A 23,561-nucleotide genomic window follows, 5' to 3' on the forward strand; every position below is an offset into this window, starting at 1 on the left:
AAAAAAACGTAGTCAGGGGCTAGTTCTCCTCTGGCCAACGAACGAACATGGTGTGAATATGATTCAATAATAACCAATAATAAAATATCAATCTAAGTAGCATGTGTAAACAAATCATGTTCCACAAACATTTGACAACAAGAAAGTCTCCAAATACTGTTTGTGTTCTTTATGAGCTGTATGTTTGTACTATCATTTCATCTTTATCATCACCAAACAAACTTTTTTTGTAAAATGTTTTGCTTGAAAAGTGCTATACTTGTTCAGTGTTGAGTCCAAGTCTGAGTCCTAGACCATATTTTTGAGACTTGAGACGAACTTAAGTCTGATTCCGGTCTTGTTCAGACTCAAGTATTGCAAATATTTAGAAGCCGGGACTTATTCCGCCAAAGGAAGCGTTGCACTTTTTCCCATTCAAAACAATATGAGTACCGCGTCTTGTGTTATTCTATAGTCTTTGGCTGTAGTCACCTAGTTGACTAAACGGCAGTGTCAGCAAGAAGATTTAAAAATATGGACATTTTCAGAGACAGGTATTTCAGAAACTCAACAGATATGAAATATGATCAGTAGAGTTAATGAAAAGACGAGCACTGGACTGCTGCAGGCTAGTGGGGAAATATATTTATTTATTATTCAGAATGCACAGTTGGAAAGAAAATATATTTATAGGAACATTTCAGCAGGTTCAAGATAATTCATGTTAATGCAGAGAACATGATTCATTGTTTTAAATCAATTGACAGCGATAGTAATATTCTGCGTTCTCATGTATGTGCGCTGAACACTGTTACCGGAGTTGTCATAAGTATAATGTGGAAGCAGTTGTGCAAGTAGTTCATTTTCTTTCCTCTGTCCAGCAGGGTGCGCTGTGCTGTGAACAACTATGTCTCAAGCCTCCTCTGAAGGTCTCCATCTCAGCGAGGAGTTATTATGGCATGTGAGCGGGGAACGTGTCAGGTGAGTTGTGTGATGGAATGTCCCAGCTGCCCAGCAGAGCGTCAAATGCATGGCATCGATCATATGCGTGTGTCTGTAACTGCATTAGTGCGTGACAGACAACCAGCATCTGGGTAAGTGCTTGTGAGACTCCTCTCTGCAGATACAACACAGGGCGTTTTAACCTCCTTCTACTAACCCTTACATCACCCCACTTATCCTCAGCTACCTGCCCGTGGGCTGTCTCCATGACAACCTCACAGCAGGCCACAGGAGTCGGTTCCCATGGGAACGCGATGTGCGAGTGACAGGACGGCCTCTGCAGTATCCCGAGCATCCTCGCGGCAACCCAACAATGAGCGATAGAGTGTGTCCGAGGAACCCCAAAGTGACGAGCGAAGGCCCCTGTCACCATGGAAACCTTGGTATAGGGGATGTAAAGGGGGGTTTCCATAGCAACCTTACCCCTGCATACAGAGTTAATAGTATGAGAGATCCCAGAGCTGTCTGGAGCTCCGTCTCCCTCCACTTCCTCCAATCCATTTCATCTTCTCTTGCTGCCATACACACATTTTCCATCCTTATCTTTCCACCCAATCCTCCGCTTCTCTCTCTTCCTCTTTCATCACACGAATCTAAGGCAGCCCATAATGTGGGTAGCAGCTTTCTGCTGTTGTGTCCGTGGTAACTGTCAATAAAATACAACAGAGCACGGAGGAGTGAAGCGATGACTGATTCACACTCTTTTATCTCTCCACTGAACACTAACTCATCATCACTCCTGCGTTCTCATCTCTCACTGGCCCTTACAGCAGACATTAGCCAACTGTCTTACTGCCATAAAGGCTGGTTCACACTGACTCAACAAACAGCACATATTTAAACATTGTAAAGTAGGCTGTTGGATGTAGAGTGTTCATGTTACTCCAACAAGCTTTGTTTTAAAAGGTTATTATTACTGGTGAAACAAATTATGTTCTCATCACATGGCGTGAGAGAGAAGAAGCTAATAATAAAAGAGAAGCACAGTGACATGTGCACAAATAAAAAACGGACAGTGGATGAAGGACAGCAGGTCAGCGATAAAATCATCTGTACGTGCAAGATAATAAGATCCATAAAGGATGAAGATCCATATCCATAAAGGATATATATATATATATATATATATATATATATATATATGTATATATACATACATACACAGGTATGTACATATATCAATATATATGATAAATACACACACACACACACGTATATACAGTATATATATACTATATACAGTATATACTGCATATATAGTGTGCTATCATTTAAGAAATTAAGTAATTAATCTGTAAAAAAAATCTGTAATTAATCGCACCTAACATTACAGTTTTTAATAATTTTTTTTTATTGTAATCATTTCACATGGGCATTTTGGCAAAATTTTGTGTTTTTGCGTGCTGTCTGAAACGGCACTCTGTGTGCATGAGTCACGTGTGTGTCACACAGACAGGAGAGCATGACATATAATAAGAGCATGGACATATAATTGAAACGGTAGCTAAAGGAAGACGGAAAGAAACGGATGCTTTATTAATTGCATTAAATATTTTTAATGCATAAAACTGAGAAAAATGTGCGCGTTAATCTTGACAGCCCTAATATATATTATAGTGGTGAAAATTTTGATTCTTTCCAGAGACTCGTTCATTTTCAGTTCGTTCACCAAAATGATTCGTTCAGACTCGTTCACTGATTCGTTCAGTGACAATTTCTTCATAAATACTGCAGCAGGTGGCAAAAAAGAGTGTATTTTATGATATGTTTTAACGAACGTATTTACTTGTTAAAAAAAACTGATTTGGCTTTGTTAAAATTTGTGCCTTATTTACTAAATTAATAAAATAAGTCTAAATAAGAGGTTCAGATGACCAAACCAAGGTTTTCTTGCATAATTAACATTTTAATTGTTTGGTCAGACATACACATTCATAAATCTGGGATTATATTAAACGTTGAGTTATGTTATGTATGTTAAATATGATAAACAATTATACGCACACCTATATGAGATGAGATTGAATCACATGCTAAATGACCGATCTACCCAGTACTCTCATTCACGAACGAAAGTACCAGTTTGATCAATTCGTTCACGAACGAGATCTCTCTCTCGTTCAGACTTGAAACAGAGCGATCTCGGTCAGTGACGGGCGTATTCGTTCATTAGATCCAACCAATTACATGCCCCTTCATAGCCCTAACTGAAATGTTATTTGCTGACGTTACGCAAATGAGACCTAACCAATACTGTCATATTTTTTGGTTTGTTTTAGTTTTTAGAGAAGTGCATATGACATGAATAAAACGTAATTAATTCATTTTTGATCATACAAAATGAACACAAGTAGTAAAGTAAATTTTTCAAAGTGCAAAATACCACAAAACTAAGTCTAAAACACACAAACAAAAGAAAAGAAAAGCAGGTAAAGAGAAGTGTAAATTTAAATCAAGTGAACCGTCAAGTACAAAATGACAATGTTAATTTGTCTTTGTTATATTTAACCATGCTTGCGTTATTAAACTGTTTTCATGATTGGTAAAGTGTTAATTTCCTTCTTTGATGCAAATATGCTGACTACACAAACCCAGCTCTATCGGTTCGCCACCATTATCGTTCAAACAACTGGTTCTTTTCGTTCACGAACGACATGTACCAGTTCGTTCACATGCGCTGCAATAGCGCCGCGCGGCGGTGGAGGGAGGAATTTCAGTGAACGAGAAATATGAGTCAATGGATTACGTGAACGAGAACGATTCGTTCACCTAAAAGATTCGTTCAAAAAGAACGATTCGTTCACGAACGTAACATCACTAATATATTAATAATAAATGGGTTAGTGCTGTTAATTTAAAATAATTTGGTAAATGTAATGCGATTAACTATAGGTAGTTTATTAACTAATGCAATACATAATTAATGCAATTATTGTTAACTATAACTGAAACTATTAAACTTTGCAGATGACTATATAATCTGAATATATGGAGCAGGCAAATAGGTCTTAACTCAAACTGCTTGCAATCACATCATTATCTATAGGGCACAGCTGATTGGTTCCTGTTGTATCAGTAGCCAATGAGCTGGTATGCTCAACCTTCAAATACTTGGTTAGCATTTGCTGTAGCAGTGCAGCGCTTTCAGAAACCCTCCACTTCCCCCAGCTCCACCTGTATAGATCTGCTACAGGTAATTCATGTACGCTATATTGTACAGCAGCAGCATGTCTTACTTGCTCACAGCAGCGTTGCGTGTATATATTGGCAGTAGCAAGTCCTGTACTTGCTCGGCAGCAGCAGCAGATCCATTCCGCCAAGACCAAATATATCAACATTGTCATTCTCATTACCGTGCCAAACACTCAGAGAGTTGTCATGACAGAAATATATAGCCTATACTATATTAAATGAAAATGTAGCCTTGGCAATAAGCAAGCTTAAGTTGAACTACAAAAAATAGGCTACTAAAACAAAAACTGAAATAAATGTAAATTAAAAGGTAAAAGAAAATATTTGAAAAAATAATAAAAATTGCAAAATTGCAAAAACTAAAATTAAAATGAAAACAATATATGAAAATAAAAGCTCAAATTCAAATTATTAATAAATACTATGATAGTATATAAATAATACTAAAACAACATTGCACCAGACCCATATACAGATCCCAGTATATGGGGTCTTCTTACCATCAAAGCAAATAAAGCTCAAAGTACCAAGTTCATGTTTTTCTCCACAGGCAACGCGCCTCACAAACCACACTTACAGAGAGCAGACAGCTCAAAATGAGACAGAATGCAGGGTATTGAGAAGGAATGCAAGAACATGTTCTGTGTGAAGGGCCTTTTGTCTACCGCAGACAGATATGGATTGCTGTGGACTGTACACTTGTGATAGGCTTATGTTCAATTACATGGAAATAAAACAAACAATGCATTGACTTCTAAAGTCGTTTTCTTGTGATGTCTATTCAATGATTTTGCACAATCTGCCACAGTAATGTCTTTAGATTATTTATGAACATCTTCAATATCCATAAATATTGATTCAAGTAGTGATTCAATAATTTGAGTAAATAATCAGCATATTATGTAATTAATTGAATTCAAATTTTCCTGATAATTTCTGATTAAATGAGATTATGTCAAAGATTCCATGACCCGACCAACTCAAAGTTATCATCGGTAAACCAAGCGTGAAACCAATGGTGACACCAGCACAACAACAACTGCCAACAAACACCAAAAGTGTTAAAACGCTGATTCAACAGAACCCAGCAACTGTAGTATGAAACTATTACTCTCTCTCGCACCCTTCACTCTGTCTCTACATCTCTAGTATCTCTGAGCAGCTCCTCACCTGAAGCCTGGACCTCCATGATGTACTGGTGGAGATCCTGTCCCTGCTGTATGACCTCATAGGTCATGTTGTTCATGGCGAGCTTGCGCTCAGTGTGTCTGTGCAGTCTTTGTTCAGCCAGCGTGAGTTCCTCTGTGTTGAAATCAGAAGCTTGTCGCATCAAATCTTGTTTCCATGCGTCCAGCTCACCCATCACCTACGAAACAGACGCCATTTATTACCAGTTTACACTCATATTCATGAAATAATAAACAACATCTATTCAATATAATGAAAAAAAAGTGTGTGAAAAGCTCAATTAAATTATCATTAAAGTCCAATATGATTCATGGTGTGTGAGAAACAGACCAGAATTTAATCACTGAAAATTTTAACTGATCCAGTTCAATGCTTTAAAAAATGTGTTCACAGTGGTTAACAGCTTACTGGAGCAATGCAGTGTAAAACTACAGTGAATATGAACTCAAACTAAATGCTGTATACAATTAAACTTTCGGTAATAGAAATAAGGCAGATTTTTATATAAATACGGTAAAGCAAAATAAAAATGATTTTAAAAACGAAAAATGATCAAAATGACTAAATTCCCCAAATCTTAAACTAAAAACCATATATATAAAGATGAAATAAAAACCTATTAAAATATTAATAAATACTGTAATACTATATTGTAAATAATACTAAAATAACATTGCACAGAAGGCAAAGATTATCAGTAGATGAAAACTTTTGTCTGTCACACAAAGCATGCATGGCTTCAGAAGACTAAAGTGAAGAAAGTGTATTAGTCAGATCGACCACTGCTGTGATACTGTAATGGTGCATTTGTTTCTTTCTTTTCTTTTTTTTCTTTCTTTTTTGAAGCGTGGCAGCCCTAGTCTTCATTTGCTTTCATCATATTGAAAAGAGTAGGCAGGATATTTCCAAAAAAAAAAACTAAAAAAACACTTTTGGTGTTTCACAGAAGAAAGTTAGCCAATCAAGTATAGAATAACAGGCGGGTGAGTAAATGATGGCAGAATTTTGGGGTGAACTATGAGATAAAGTATATACAGTAAGACAAACAACACTCCTAAATCCAAAAACAATTTTACATAATACACAAACATATATACAGAAGCATATCTTTTGAAATAAAGTTGCATTAATTAAGGAATGGCCATCAAACACACAAACATACTGACACACCTCCAGGGCGTACTGTTCAAAGATACGGAGCTGCAGGAAGATGTCCAGTTTGATCCTGCGCTCATGAAAAAGCTCCTCCATATGAGCCTGAGCCTCATCCAACTGCTGTAAAACACCCTCGATATGAGCCACGGAGCTGGCATGTGGCAGCTTATTACAGGCCAACGCTGAGTCTCTGTTTGAGCACACACAAACCCACGCCAAAACATCCAAGAGCAAATCAATATCAGTAGAGGGCATGTAAATCCAGAACCAGTATATACCAGCATGCCATCACATGTAATGACATGTTCAGAAGTAATCTAAAAAGAATATTATTTACACTTTATTTCAATGGTCCACTTTAGACATTCTACTAACTATAAGTAACTTTGCAACTACAGGTCAACTAACTCTCATTAGAGTAGAGATAGAGTTAGGTAAGGGTTAGGTGTTAGTAGAATAAGTTGACATGTAGTTGCAAAATTACTTATAGTCAGTAGAATGTCTGTTCGGGAGCATCAAAATAAAGAGTTAGCAGATATAAAGCAGACAGTCCACTAATACTTTAATGAGAGTTAGTTGACATGTAGTTACTATAAGTGACTTATAGTTAGTAGAATGTCTAAAGTGGACCATCAAAATAAAGTGTTACCGAATATTATTAAAATTGATCTGCAAACCAAAAAATGAAAAAAAGTTATTTTGTGCTAAACCCTGTACTTCACAACTTTGTTACTTTTTCAAGGCTGTTGCAAGTATCATGTTAGGAATAATTTTGGTAACTTCTGGAATGGAAAATGTGAAAAGACAAGAGTTGGGTTATGATGAAATGGTGTACAATAGGAGTGTGTTGTCAAACTCACCGCAGATGCTGAATAAGCTCCTCCCCCTCTTTGATGACATTGAGTGTGGCATCCAGAGTGCTGCTCTGCTGCTGCTGAAACAGTCTGATCAGCTCCTGAACAGCATCCACAGACTCAGAGTTCAGCACCGGCTCCACAAGAGTCTTCTGAAAGTCCTCCATCCATGACCACAGCTAGAAACAGACAGGACAGATAGATAGACAGTCACATAAGTCAGACAGATAGTTAAACTGTACGTCCTTGGAATTTTTACCTTTCTATATTGATAGCTGACTGTCAGAGTTGCTAGGCAGTTGTTTGGTTACTAGGTTACTAGGGTGCATTCTGGGTAGTTGCTATGGCATTGTTGCAAGGGTGTTGCTAGGCAGTTGCTAAGGTGTTCTGGATATTTTGTCTAGCAACCACCCACAATACCATAACTGAATCACCTAGAACACTCTAGAAACAGAGTGACTAGGGTGTTGCTAGAGTGTTCTAGGTGGATGGATGCAGGGGTTTTGCTAAGCATTTGTTAGAGTGTTGTGTGGGTTGTTGCTAGGCAGTTGCTACAGTGTTCTGGATATTTAGTCTAGCAACCGCCCACAACACCATAGCAAGTGCCTAGCAACACCTTTGCAACCACCTAGAATACTCTAGCAACAGAGTAACTAGGGTGTTGCTAGAGTGTTCTACTGTAGGTGGATGCAGGGGTGTTGCTAGGCAGTTGTTACAGTGTTGTGGGTTGTTGCTAGGCAGTTGCTAAGGTATTCTGGGTTTTGGATAGAGTGTTGCTAGGTAGTTGTTCTAGGTAGTTACTATGGCGGTTGGGGGATTATTGGGCTGTTGCTAAGGTGTTCTAGGTAGTTTTTAGGTCATTAGGTGGTTGCAAGGATGTTGCTAGGCAGTTGCTTAGGTGTTCTAGGTATTTGCTAGAGCACTGATAGGTGGTTGCTAGGCAGTATCTAAGGTGTTCTGGGTATTTGCTAGGTGGTTGCATTAGTGGTAGCCTCCCTGTTGCTAGGCAGGTGGTTGGTAGACAATTGTTCTAAGTGTTTATTAGGGCACTTTGGGGGTTGTTAATGTGTTGCTAGGTGATTGCAGGTGGCTGTTTATCTACTCCTTTATAGTCAGAAATACTGCACTCATAAGAAGTTGTTAAATATCATCTCAATATGTTGGCTTTGTCTATTTAGTTTAGTTTTTAATTAGTGCAGTCAGTCAGTAAGTGGAGTTGAGAGCTACTAACAAAATCTCTTACGCATGAACAGAGATCAGTCACAACTAGCTTTTTGGAGAGCACTGTTTAATGTGTGTGGGTGCACTACCTCTTTAGTGTGGGTGTGAAAAGACACTGAGATATCCAGCAGCAGTTTCCTCTGTTCCACCCTCCGTACAAACTCCTGAACTCTGACCTCCAGGTGATGGGCGGCAGCGTAAATCTCTTCTGGATCACACTCTCCCGTCTGAGCCAGCTGCTCAGCTGCTTCCAAGAGCTTATCCGCATTAGTATAAGTGTTCTGGAGTGAAAGAGAGAGAGAGAGAGAGAGAGAGAGAGAGAGAGAGAGAGAGAGAGAGAGAGAGAGAGAGAGAGAGAGAGAGAGAGAGAGAGAGAGAGAGAGAGAGAGAGAGAGAGAGAGAGAGAGAGAGAGAGTGAGTGAGAGAGAAGTACATTAAAAACATCTTCCATGAATATTAACAGGAATCAATAGCATGAAGAAACGATATCACTGCTAATGCTCATTTGCTCCTCTCTCATCAGGACAAAATAATACAAACAACATAAACAGAGTGGGTTCTAACCTGTGCCACCTCCTGAAAGTCATCGTGTCGTTTTTGTAGTGCTCGTGCTCTATGTACAGACTTCCCAACTCCTGTATGTTTACTGAGGAATGCCTCTCCATGGTTTTCAATCCAGTCCAAGACCTAAGCACACACACACACCCCAACATTGGATTGTCTATTCAAAATTTTAAGGAACGTTCCTGATTAAGATATCTCCAGTTCCTCCCTTGTGAAAAAGAAGTATGCTTATTTGCATTGAATGTGCACTTGTAGCGTACTTCAAATCTTCTTGACATATAAAAATCAAAGTTTTCTTAAAAAAAAAAAAAAAACTGGACATCCAGATAATTTAACATTAATGAAATAAAATGTCACTTAAGTGTACTTTGTAATCATGTTAAATTAAAAGTACATTGAAGTACAGTATCATTTTTAATAATAATAATCGTTTGTCGTGCTTAAAAGAAATACACTTATTTTGATGTGTTGACTATCATACTAAAGCATATGTAGTACTTGATTACAATTTTAACTGTAGAGTGTTATTTGATTTTATATTTAAATGTAATATTTTAAATGTACTAAATTGTATCGTCATCATTATAAATGTGTAATTACAAATATATTTAAATAAAAGTTTCAATAAAAATGACATTCGGCAGTACACTTTAGAATTAATTATTAAATGACATAAAAAGACGTATTAAGTTCTAATTAAGTCAAAAAGTTTAACTAATTGCGTTTAATATAAACTTAATATAATATAAACTTTCATTTCATTTTCAAATATGCAAAACATTACATTTAGTTAGCACTTTAATTTTTCACTTAATTATATTATTTCTGTAATAAGTATGCAAAAGTTTACTTCTTTTTCACATGAGTTGCCTAATTTGTAATGTTTCTTTCCTATAGAAACATTTTACACATCCTAAAAGCAAGTCAGAGCTTAAATAATTTGCTGTAAAGAGGCTCAGTTGATTTTGAAAAGGTTCAACAGACTTCATCAGTAAGAAGTCAAAGTTCTTTAGTTCACTGCACAAGCTCAGTGCTCGAGTAGGCCTCATTTCTGTCTAAAGAGTCCCTGGAAAGGATCCAGTCACATCAAAGAAACAACACAGTCCTGACAGAGAACCGGTGAAGGTACAACAAAAAGCCCCTGAAGGCGACGGCCACAGGAAGTGGAGTGTATTGTTGGAGGAACTGACTATAGGCCAAGCACAATACTGCCGTCCCTCGAGGATGCTGAGGCAATCTCAGTCAACTCTATGGGTCAGAGTTCGTGTCACTTCCTTGTCACTTCCTCTAATACTCTGTGCAGTTGATATTTGTTCTGCCATAGGAGAAACATCGTTACATGCAAAGATCTAAAAACAGCTACTGAAAGGTTGAGAGTTTAGGTCAAATTTGTCAGATGTTGAATTATGTGGGTATAGTGTACGTGTGTGTGTGTTGTATGCACGCATGTGCACATATGAGTGCATGCATATCTGAGTGATTTGCATAGTGCATGTGTGCATTTGTGTGTGTGGACATGCACATATGTGTGATATACCTGCTGCACATCTTGTTGAAACACACACAGCTGAAGTCTCTGGTGCAGCCGGAGCTTGCGATGTTGCAGGAGACCCTCCAGTCTGCGATACTGAATAACTACCTCATGGACCATCTCCAGAACCACCCTCACCGCCTGACTATAATCGGCCCCTGCCGTCAGAGACCCTGAGTCAGCCGGGGGCTGAGGCCTCTGCAACACATCCAGTAGGGTCTTTCCTGTCTGACTGACCTGCGATCAGAAATATAAAATTCATTACTTTGTATTTCATTACTTTGTTACTTTTTGTGTTTCATAAAAACATAGTTTCTTATTATTTCAAACATGATGTAGTCGTGTCTCCTCGTGTCATGAACAAATCAATCTTTTGATTCTTTTCAATGAATCTGTAAAATCGCTTCACAAATTGCTCTGGACAATTCATTTGTGAATGACTGATCAAGTTGCAGCTGTTCTCAAATCAAATCACTGATTCAATGATTCGTTCGGAGCAAGATTGTGGTTAACAACCAGGGCTTGACATTAATACCAACCAACCTGCCAAATGCGGGTGGATTTCAGCAGTGGCGTATAACGCAGTCACTTTACTACCCACTTTGGAGGGTTGAATTTTATATATAATATGTAATTTTTTTTATTGTAGTCTTGTAAAAAGGCATCTGAAATAATAAACTAAGTGCAATGTACTGTTGTCAAAAATATAGATTTTTCGATACATATCAGTACTGAAATATCTGAAATGCTTCCGATACTCATTTCCCCAGAATAGATACACAATACCAGCAGCACTTTCCCACACTCTCATCTCTCCGACAGTGAGTTGACACACAAACCCGCCTCCCCGCACTCACTCGTTTATTTTGCTCCGGATGAATATTGTTGGTGTTATCAATGTTAAAATTGTGGCCAAAAATGCTGAGTGGCTAGCAAATTTGGAAAACCACTAGCCACAGATAATGTAAAAAAAAGTTAATGTCAAGCCCTGTTAACAAATCACTGAATTGGTCCTGTCAGACTCAAAATGAATCACGAACCAGAATGAATATGATCCTCGAGCTCGAGTATGCAGAGGATTTGAGTTATGGCATGAAGAGTTAATTTTAGTATTGTTTATCATGAATAAAAATCATATTTAGGCTATACAGTACACTACTAAAAGTTGTTTGTGAACTAAATCTGATCTACAAGGGCAAGTGTTTTAAGCTTATTGTACAGTATGAAATGCATCAATGTATGAAACAATTTTCACTCAGAAATTGCTAGTAAATTTTACAAATAAAAACTTAATTTGCTAACTTAATTTAAACTTAATTTTAAATTAAAACTTAATTTTCTAACTTGCAGTTAGAAACTGCAAGTAACACATTGAATTAAATGTGAAATTTTAAAGTAGAAAGACTGAAATAGTATATTATTGCAAAACATACTTAATATGTTTAATTTATAACTTCGACAATTTGTTTTTACAGTGTATGTATGTCCACTTGTATCACCGTCTATGTGGGAGGCTACTTTATGTAACACATCTAAATAATGTAAAAATAGAGCAAATAATTGCCTAATGCATCTTCTCCACTGTCTTCGCCATTTCAAAGATATAAAACTACTACAGCCCAGATCCACAACATTGCACCAACCAACTCTGAAATGCATTGCCCACAAACATAGTACATAGGCTACATCTCATATTTAAAAAGTGTACATTTTATGTGTCAATGGTCACCTCTGTATATGCTGTGGTGACCTGCTCGTACAGATTCTGATGGTTGTGAATGGCCATCTCAAGTTCTTGTGTCGCTGTTGGCAATCCGCCCTCACCGCATGACTTCACCCATCCCTCCATGCTGGACAGAAACTAAGAACAGCACAGAGAGAGAACACACTCTCAAACTTTACAGTGTAAAAGGTCCATGTAATAAAACCAGAGAGGACAGAGGTGCAGAGTCACACAAACTCATTAAAAACAAGCTCAGACATAATTAAACACAGTTGCTGAAGATCTTACAAATTGGGGTCATAAATCAAAAAAGCATGAAAAAGCTATGCGTGCACATTTAGACAAATGAGTTATTAATGAAGAATCAGACTGAGGCTGATAGAGGAGCCTTAAGTACAGTTGCACATAGAGAAAATCTGGAAATACTTAAAAAGGATCAAAATAAATCAAGGAACTGAATTATTGACTGATAACAGAGGAACTATAGGAAATATAACATCAACTAAATAAGCATTAGTTGGATTTTTAAAAGTAGTAACAGTGGTGGTTACTTTACTTGGTGTAGCCTAATGCAGTCACAGTTAGAATCAGTGATATTAAATCATATTTAATGTTCATTTAATCTTACTGTACCACATTTTAGGTTACCTTTCAAAACAGTTTTACAGTTTAGAAACACACAGGGTAAATCATTACACTTATGGTGTAAAATTGAAATGATGCATCACAATGCATCGATCTGGAAATAAAAATGTAATGCATTCATAACAATCGTACACATTAAAATAGCACTCAAAATACAATACTTGATTTTAGTTGAAAAATTGTTATGAAACAACAAAATTACAAAATCGACCTGAATCAAATCAAATTGAGGCCATATTTCAGATTTCACAATGCATAACATGTTTTGATAAAGAATAATACTAATATTGTTGTCAGCAAATTTTTGCTAATATTGTAAAATAAAATAGTATATAATATAATTAATAATAATAAATTAATTGTTTTAAATTAATAACATTAAAAAAGTAAAATTAAAATGACCCCGTCACGAACAAATTATACTTATGAACTGAAATCTTGGAATGGAAAAGGACCAATACGTGCAAAAGATTTTAGAATATTTTTAATTTACACATTTTGATTACTCTTTTAAAATAACAGAGTTTGACAATGCTCACATTGTTCGGTCCCTAGTCCACCAAATATAGAAAATAATCAAATCATTTCAAAAGCAAAGAGGATAGTGCATCAAAACTGATCATTTACATAAAGTGTAAAATGTCACTTGTGACACAGACTCCAACTAATCACAGGAGCTGCAACAGATTTACTATTACTATTTTATTGTAAGAAACAATACATAGAATTTTAGTGATGATTTAGAGAAAGTTTTAAAGATCAAAGTGAACAACAAATTAAGTTATTGTCTCCTAAAGACAGAATCGATTCTGAACTACTGAAACGACTCAATTCCAGTCTCACTTCTTGTTACATGCCAATGTAAATTTACATAGGCATGAACATAGGCAAAAACGAAATCACTAAAATTCAACAAATTTGCATAATTGTCTTCGTTGGCTGCCCACGAATGATGTCTACTTTGACCCGCTCTCAAACACTGTAGTTGTAGCAGAGGCCTGGAAGAGTTCGGGTCGTGATATTGACATGTTTTCTGTGCAGCGAATCCACTTTGCATACACTACTTAAGGACGAGGAATCGCGCTGGAATTGATATGGAGAAACCGATGCCATCATTCGTATCACTGTGTATACAAGTGCTGAGGAAGCCTTCAGAGCTGAAATTCAGGTATAGTAATCGGCATTGAGTTTCTGACACGCGCTGTAAGTGGTAGACCAATCACAACAGACTGGGCCGTCTGACCAATCAGAGCAGAGTAAGCACACAGAAAGGAGGGATTTAGAGAGTCTAAGGGCCCTATCTTACACACGGCGCAATGCAGCGCCAAGCGCGGCGCAAGTGTTTTTTGCTAGTTTCAGTCTGACGCAGTTATCATTTTCACGTCCTGCGCCACATTGTTTAAATAGCAAATGCATGTGTGCGCCCATGGGCGTGCTGGTCTGAAAACGAGGTGTGTTCTGACGCATTGTTGGCGTGTTGCTATTTTGAGGCAACTGTAATAGACTGCGCCACTGACCAAAAAAACCTGGTCTAAAGTCAATGCCGCAGTATTTTTTTTGTTATTTAAACAGCGCGTTAGTAATGTGCGCCTATAGGCGTGCCCAACTCGCACATACACTCTGCTGATTACACACACAGGTATGCGCAGCAGCACACAAACATGCCAAAAATTTAATATAAAAGGATTACATTGTAAAAGATTAATATTGTGTACATAAAGATATGGTGGAGTCTGGCTTGTCCCGTAGATGGTCTGCTTGCGGGCTTTAATCTCGCGCACAAGCAGATCCGTTTGCGCTCTGGAGGCGCGTTCAGTTTCAGTTGCAAATTCCGTCATGTAAATAGCGAGTCCAGCACACCTGGCTTTTAAAGGGAATGGGAGATGAGAGTCTGGTTGGTTTATTTCACGTTACGCCCAAAACACACCCAAAACACACCCATTACACCCATTAAGAGAATAGTGACAACCATTTTAGACCATGCGCTGGGCGTGCCGACCATTTTCCCCGTCGTTAAACTAGCAAAAGTGGATTTGGACCCACCCACCCTAAGTGCACTTGTGCCCTGCGCTTTAGACTATGCGCTTAGATCATTAAAATAGGGCCCTAAATCTTTAAACTCACCTTTTTCAGATTCTTTGACAAATGAGGTGATGTGCAATGTATATTATTAGAAAATTAAAGTGTTTTTTGACCTTGAATGCATGTAAACCTGTTGTAAGAGAGCAGCAAAACAAAATTAAAAAAGCATAATAGGGGAAAATTGGATAAGCTTCACGGGCATTAACAAATAATTTCTAAAATCAAAAATCTGATTTTGATAAACGTGTTCTTAAAAACAATGAGCTACCAAACAGCCCAGTTTTACCTGTTCGGTTTTTTGGTGGAACACCGAGGACATGGCCAAGATGGCACTGCGCTCCTCCAGTGCCGAGGCAAAGCTCTTCCAGTCCTGATCCAACTGACCAGAGATCTGCTGTATCTGAGCGGCGGCGTAATGACCCGCCTCACAGAGCCGCGTCGCCACTGAGACGATTCGCGAGATATTCACATATGCATTCTGAAAAGAGAGACAGGATGCCAGAGGATGACACCATTAAATGAGTAACAAGAAGACACAAAGGCTGTCTCATTTTGTCTAGTGAGAGTGTATCAAGGCGGTTGTACAATTTCCCCATCGTACCATTGAGTTCATGGCAAAGTGGTCATGCTGAGTCTGTAGATCTGCTGCATGCTGGTAGCTCACTCCAATGTCTGTGTGTGTCTGCAGGAATAGCTCTTTATTGTGTCCGATCCATTCAAACATCTACGAAGAGCGAAAAAGAGAGAGAGAGAGAAATGCTGCATTCACAGACGGTTTGGGGGAAAAAACTCTTAAGACACACACATTAAGTAGCAAAGTATGACCACAGGCTGAAGATTACCATACTGGACCAATCAAGATGGATATTTCTCCATAAATATTTACAAAGGCCCAGGCAAAATTTGCTTGACAGTCATTCTAGGGCTTTGGGTGATTCGACTCCCTGCTAGTGTTCTTGTGATCTACACGTGAACCTTAATATACACAGATTTTCTCTTTGGCTGCTGTACAAGCAATAGCCCTTAGTGTTCTGGCGCTTGTGGAGCACAGATGGGCTCAGTCAGCAGGACCGGGGAGTGTGAGACTGTCTCTCCGTTTGGGCTTAAACGGAACACAAGGCCTCCCGCGGACACCAGGCCACAGAAGGGAGTACAGTGAACATTCCATTATCATTACGATCATTTATTCTTTACACTTTCATATGACCTTCAACTATATTACTCTACTACCGTTAGCTAATTGTTTGTTGAAACATGCTATTAAAATTGTGAGTGGTGTTTACCTATGCAATATATATATATGAGAGTATGTACCTGAGGGAACAAATTAGTGCAACATGGCTATGATGTTGTGGAAATGAATTCTATTTTTTTCCACAATATTCATTTTTTCTTCCACATGTTATGAGGGGGGGTCCGTATTTATAAATCTGTTGTCAACAAAAGCTCTTTTATGCCCTGCATTTTTCCATCTATGGTTTAATGTCTGAAAGCAAAGAAATCCAGACATAAATTTTAGCATTGTAATTTTTTTGACTCCTAATAATAATAATATTAATAATTATTATTATTTTTCATTTTTTAAAATTTACAGTTCAATATTATTATTACTATAGTAAATTATTCTTTATTAATTTAAATGTCTAATTTAGTAAAATTAATATAAAATGTAAATAATTAAATTATTAATTAAATATTTCTTTATTGTTTTTTATAATTGTATTTTTTTGAATAATTTATTGCATAAATTAAATATGATAATTTTCTTAATATTTTTTTTAAACAAATTTTTAAAATTAATAATAATAAATTATTATAAATAATAATAATTATTACTATTGTTGTTGTTGTTGTATAGTCATTTTCACATCATGGTTAAAAAATGTTTTAAAAATTTGATTGTCATTGTATATCATTATTTCTCCTTGTTTGTTCATCCCTGACAGTTCTTCCCAATTTTCCTTAGCATTATTTTCCCTTCTACATATGTCATGCTGATCCTATGCTCTGACCTTTTCTGCATCCTGCTCGTACAGCCGTAACTGAAAACACTGGTCCAGCTGTTGTTTGCGGTTGAGCCAGGCCTGCAGAAGGTGCTGCCGTGTAACTTGAAGTTTATCCAGCAGGGCGGAAATCTTAGGCACCAAACTCTGGAAGTCGGCCCCACCAGACAGCCTCCCGTCTCCTCCGTCCCTGATCTTCTGAAGGAGTCGCTGTCCTTCATGGTCTAACTCATCCACTGGTGCTTTCGTCATAGTCTTCCTCAGTCGAGCGTGCTCCTCCAAGAGTTTCCGCGCTTCCTCTGCGTTAGTGGCCAGCTCTTGGCAGGAAAGCACCTCCTGGAGCTCCTCCAGCCGGGAAAGGAGGTGAAGAGCGCCTCCGGTGAACTCCTCAAGAGAAACGCGGAGCTCAGTCCATTCCACGTGGTCGTACTCCAGGGTCCCCTCAAGATCTGCCGTCAGCTGAGATGGGTCCACCAACTTAGTCAGACCTTCCACTGAAACCATACTGGTCTAAGAGAAGAAAAGTATCAATTATATTAAACTAAAAAATTATGCATAATTACATGCAACTAACCCTAAACCAAACCAAACCAAAACCTAATCTTAACCCTATAGAAAGTACATGTAGTTCATTATTATTACTCAGTACTTAAATGTATAATTACACTGTAACAAAGGCACCTTAAAATAAAGTGTAACCAACATTTACATTTAAAATAAATGCTGTTCTTTTCATGCTTTGTTCTTTCTCTTCATCAAAGGAAAATTTATGATTATTTAGACAAAAAATATTAAGCATCGCAACCATTTTTAACTTTGATATTATTATGAAATGTTTCTTGAGCAGCAAATCAGCATATTAGAATGATTTCTGAAGGATCATGTGACACTGAAGACTGGAGCTATGATGCTGACAATTCAGCTTTGCATCAGGAATAAACTACCATTTTTAAACAAATTAAAATAGTGCAATAAAAATCAAAAAGTCAGAAAAGTCAAAAACAGACACAATGGAGGCTCTGTACTGGCAAATCAAAACATTTTGTTAGTGTTTGGACCTTAACAATAAAAAAAATTAAACAAAATCTACATGATAGTAAATCAAATGGCAGATGTATTTTTCTGTGGGTTTCTTATTTGACAAAATTCCATTCCTATACCTCAAAGGTGAATTTGGCACTGCCAAAGTTGGTCTTCTGCTTCTGCCAGAAGTTGTCTGGTTTGATAATGAGAGCGACACAAATCTCAGCTGGAAATGACTCCTGTAGCGTCTTCAGCAACGGCTTGATTAGATCCCATTTAGACCCACGCATGTCTACGATCACTGTAAATCCTCGCTTACTTACATCCTCACTGCACAGGAAACAGGAATTGACAATGTTAGAGGAAGGCCAACAACTTAAGGCCATCCAGGAAAATTTGGATACAAATCTGTGCATATCTTTTGCACAACTGCTTAAGTTTGCAGAGTTATACATCAATGAACCTAGCTAACACAAATATGTTCTAAGAACATTTTGCTAACGTTGTGTGAACGTTAAGGGAACATTCCATTTCATTATTTTTCAAACATTATGGTAATGTTACTTTTGAATGTTCTCTGACTATTCTGAATCAAGTACTGTAGTAACATTTAAAAAAAATGTTAAACTAATGTCCAACTAAAATTAAACAATTAATAAATAACATTTTTGTAAACATTACAAGACCAGATAACTTAGAACCAACATTCGATTAACGTTAATGGATTAACGTTTGTTCATAACTTTGCGAGAACCTTGCCAGAACGTTCTGAAAGTTCTGTCTGTTCTGTAAAATCTATATGATTTTAGACTTGCATCACATTGCATCAGAATGCCCTAAAGATCAAAAAGATGCTCTAATCAAACGCTTTAAATGCATCCACTTCATCCTTTATGTCACAAACTTTAGCAATTATATTATGATAAAGTGTAGAGGTGCCAAAAGCAATTTTAGCTGTTTTGATACAGTTTTTGAAGCCTAAACAAGCACAAGCAAGCCTTTTTTGCTGTTTACAGGAGTCTAGGGCTATCACGGAGGCACTTTATTAAAAATATTTCTCAGGACACTTTTCTTCAGGGATATCTTTCAGGGACATTTAACAAATAAATGTTGGAATATTATAACCTGGGCACAGTGGAGAGGTAGGTCACCAGTTTGCGCAAGTCTTCTTGCTTTATTCTGTCGTGATTACTTCGTGCGGGGAAGGTAAGGATGGGTCCCCCTCTCTTGTCTCTTCCTCCTGAAAAGAAGAGGATCATTTTATTACTAATTTTACTATTCAAAGCACTTTAATGGCCCTAATTATGGTAATACCCATGAGTGTGTCTGTGTGCATGCTTAAGAGGGTGGTGAGACAAAGCTGTTCCACGGTGAATTAATGTGTGAGTGTGTGTGTGTTTACAATGCAATTATACATTTCCCACCTGAGACAAAGGCAACCTTCTCTCTTAAAACTGTTAGAACATCAGCCGCTTTTATTCCATCATTCCTAAGAGATCCTGATGAGAAAGACGGAACTGAGAAAAAGAAAAAAGAAGAGAGAAAGAAAGGGATATAAAAGTTATGTATAGACTCATGACTGTAACCTAGACAAAGAAGGAAACACACCTGTTCCAATTTAAAGAAGAGTAATTGACTGAGGAGTGTTTTTCAAATGATTGTCATCATTTACTCAACCATATGTCCTTCCTTCTAAACCCGTAAGATTTAATTTCTTCTGTTTATAGAGATGTTAGACATGTTCATGCTGCTCTTTTCCATACAACGAAAATGAATGGAGACCAGGGTCCTGTCAAAACTCCAAAAATAAGAAAATAAATGATACATTAATGTATCATAAAAGTAGTCTCATAATATGGATGTCACGATGGCTGTAATGAGAACAAAAATAGTCTTTAGCATAAAATAATTTTAAAAAGCCACAGAATAAAAAATACAAAAGGTAATTACAATTTTTTTATTGCACAATTCTGCATTTTTTTCTTACAATTGCAAGATCATATCCCGCAATTCAGACATTTTACTATCGTAAGTAAACTATCGAAATTAAGTGTAACCAAAACATTTGAATACTAGATTTGTGTGAGGACCATTCAATGAAAATATTCCCCTCCTTTACAGTTCTCATATTCTATTTCCTCAATTACAATATGCACATTTTCAAACTTGGCATTCACAATACATATGAGACAATAACTATTTAAGTTTAACATCATTCTTGATGTTAAACATGGCATGAGATATATCTTGATGTGTCATACTTGATATAACACAAATGTGAGCATTTGTGAATACTGACTTAAATTACAGACTTTTTCTCACTCGAAGCTATCATATAACTTTGTAGGCTATATCGTATGAATGCTACTACTACAACTACTGCATTTTTATGGTTCTTTTAATTGTTTTTGAGACTGACAGCCCCTGGTCACCAATCACTTTCATTGTATGGAAAAGAGCAGAATGAATATTCAGCTAAACTTCTCTATTTGTGCTCCACAAAAAGAAAACAAACCATTCAGCTTTGAAACGACATGAGGGTGAGCAACCATGTCAGAACTTTCAGTTTTAGGTGAACTATCCCTTTAATTGATTATGATCAGTCCCTATACAAATACTGAAAACATGTTCTTTTATGGCATGTGCAAATACTGTAAAAGATGATAGTGTAAAAATCAAAATACATTATAAAAGAATATAAAACAACACCAAAATATTCAGTGTATATTTATTAAAATAAATGATGCCTTATAGGGACCTTACTTGTCCCAGTGCCTAAAACCCACCCCTACACCCCTAACCATATAAGCCTGCTGATCAATCAAGATGTCCTGAAAGATAGGCCCTACAGGAACAATGTGTCCACTGCACTTTTTCAGCGGCGTTGGTTTCGGAATTTTTTTCTTCTTTTTTTATCATTCATTTCTCCCATAGGGATTTCAAAAAAGTTTTGTTAAAGCATTTTAAGCCACCAAGCCAACCTGCTATGAGGTGAATCATAACATTATACAAACTTTGAAGTGAAACAAAAAATTATTTGAAAATAAGTCAATGGAGTGAGTGAGAATAATGGAAGGGGGAATGTAAAACAAAAAAACCATTGCATTACAATAAGTGTAACTATTGTGATTGTCAAAACACTTAGTAACTAAACAGAATTTTATTATATTTGGTGACAACATGTTACAATGTTTACATGGTACAATAACTGGTAAGCTACTGTTTTTATTATTGCTTGACACAAATTTCACGATTTCGATTCAGTTTAATGCTTGTGATTTGATTCCAATCTTGATTCCGTATCGATTAATTTTTAGAAATATTAGGCTACGTTAATTTGTCACAAGAAAAAAAAAATCACCTAGCCTAATGCTGTAAACATACAGAGCCCTAATGCGTTTTTTATTATAACTTATAATAAAAAACGCATTAGGCCTCTGTATGTTTACAGCATTAGGCTAGGTGATTTTTAACGTTATTTTTTTTAACGATATAAGTAAAAATATAATAAATACGTAATATAGTACATATCTTTAGCACAATACTCCTCTCTATAGCACATTTTTCTAGACACTAACGTGCTATGCTCATTAAATGGCTTTCCTGAGGTAAATGTGACGTTATGTGACATATTGTTCTTCAGCGGTTTTGTTGACTGCGGATGAAAAACACTGAATGGTCGATATTATGTATGACGAGGCATTTACATTTCGATAAGTTATACTGCATCTTTCAACATATCTATTGTTCATTCGTGTTTATTTAGTAGTAAAGAGAAGAGCAGCGGTGATTCATTCACGTGCCGCTGCGATCTGTCACGTCACATTTACAAGCGCCAAAACGGTATTTATTGTTTGAATTTCGAAATAAAATGGACAGAATCTGAAAGCGGAGAATTTGTTTCATATCAAAAGTAACCTGCTCTTTCTTGTCTGTCGTGTCAGTGTCCTCTTTGCTTCGCGATTTTTCTCTGCGTGAGAGAATGGATGTGTTTGTATGGCGTGAGCGTGTGGAAAGTGTCAATTGCGTGAGTCTCACGCCGAATGTGTGAGTTGGCAGTGATATTAAGAACTACAATTCTATGAAGCATAACGAACAGCATAATTAAAAACTATGGAGAAATATAAAACCACTCATTAAAAATGTTCATATATATATATATATATATATATATATATATATATATATATATATATATTCTAAGTTTATTGCAAAATATGCATATATATCATATATATTCAAGTATTTAAAGGTCCCATGACATGCTACTTTTTGTAGGCTTTAATATAGGCCTTAGTGGTCCCTAGTACTGTATCTGAAATCTCTTTTCAAAAATTCAGCCTCGGTGCAGAATTATAGCCACTACAAGCCAGTCCCAGAATGAACTTCCTTCAGACAGGCCGTTTCGGTGTCTGTAGCTTTAAATGCTAATGAGGAGGAGAAAGGCGGCGCAAGGTGGAGGGTGGGTGTGGCCTTGACCATCTTGCGCAACGGTACCGGTCCGTGCATGTTTACGTTGGATATAGCAATGGCACGAAGACACGCAGTCGTTCAAGCATTTCAGTTTGACCCAGAATCTGATCCGGATGGAGAAGCAACGGATGAAGAATTTGCAACTCAGCGGCTCCAGCAGGACGTTTCCGAATGGTTAGTTTAAAATATTATGTCTGGATACGGTACTTTATTCGGATGGTTTACAGTTATTATCATGTAGCTAACGCTAACCTACTGTTGCCTTTTCATGAGAGATCTGTAACATCTGTAATTTATCTTATTACAATTACATCATCAAGCTCTGCGATCTTGAAATGCGGATATCGCGCGCGCCGTATAACCAACAGGAAAACGGTTATCCAAATAACAAAGAAGTGTACAACACTCGCGTTACAGTGTGTGTATTCACACACATAAACTGCATAGCTGCATAGCTAATGTGACAGCCACATTCTACGTGTAACAGTCTAGGCAACCATAAACAGTAAAGCAACACACTTATATATCATTAGTTGACTTACTTGTCCGAGGTGTGTAGCTGAGCCAAAGAGAGTGATCCAGACTTTAGTTTCAGACGTTCAGCAAGCTCAGCTCTGTATTGACCCTTCGGTGTTCATTTGTACATCCAATTATTGAGCAATTGTTATGCTTTGCTCGCTCAAAAGCCATTATATCTCTCGTGGACAAACTAAAATCGCGCGCGCGCGTTCCTACTTCCTTCCTAGCTCATTTTCTCATGGGCGGAAAATATTCTCTGGGCGGGCAAAGCAGAGACAGGGGAGGTAACATTCCTCCTTATGACGTCATAAGGAGGAGATTCAAGATCAGCGCGATTGAGCTTCCATTTTCTCAAAGGCAGAGAAAGATATCAAAAGCTCGATTTACACCGATTGAAATTTCTAGAA

At 37.1% G+C, this 23,561-nt stretch overlaps 1 protein-coding gene across 2 annotated transcripts in view; it reads right to left on the reverse strand.

Annotated features, from left to right (window-relative positions):
- Window positions 1-23,561, reverse strand: part of kalrnb (kalirin RhoGEF kinase b) — an 86,623-nt gene that overhangs the window by 43,790 nt on the left and 19,272 nt on the right. For both annotated transcript variants that reach the window (XM_081380273.1, XM_081380274.1), the window contains exons 3-15: window positions 19,587-19,679; window positions 19,288-19,402; window positions 18,300-18,492; window positions 17,149-17,649; window positions 15,738-15,860; window positions 15,423-15,614; window positions 12,416-12,547; window positions 10,693-10,923; window positions 9,156-9,278; window positions 8,681-8,872; window positions 7,377-7,549; window positions 6,532-6,706; window positions 5,344-5,539 (exon numbers count right to left, since the gene is read on the reverse strand). In XM_081380273.1, coding sequence (XP_081236399.1) covers window positions 5,344-5,539; window positions 6,532-6,706; window positions 7,377-7,549; window positions 8,681-8,872; window positions 9,156-9,278; window positions 10,693-10,923; window positions 12,416-12,547; window positions 15,423-15,614; window positions 15,738-15,860; window positions 17,149-17,649; window positions 18,300-18,492; window positions 19,288-19,402; window positions 19,587-19,679 — 2,439 coding nt within the window. The remainder of the gene's footprint in view (window positions 1-5,343; window positions 5,540-6,531; window positions 6,707-7,376; window positions 7,550-8,680; window positions 8,873-9,155; window positions 9,279-10,692; window positions 10,924-12,415; window positions 12,548-15,422; window positions 15,615-15,737; window positions 15,861-17,148; window positions 17,650-18,299; window positions 18,493-19,287; window positions 19,403-19,586; window positions 19,680-23,561) is intronic.

Source organism: Scardinius erythrophthalmus (genome assembly GCF_964197995.2).
Source record: "Scardinius erythrophthalmus genome assembly, chromosome: 12".
NCBI classification, from domain to species: Eukaryota; Metazoa; Chordata; class Actinopteri; order Cypriniformes; family Leuciscidae; genus Scardinius; species Scardinius erythrophthalmus.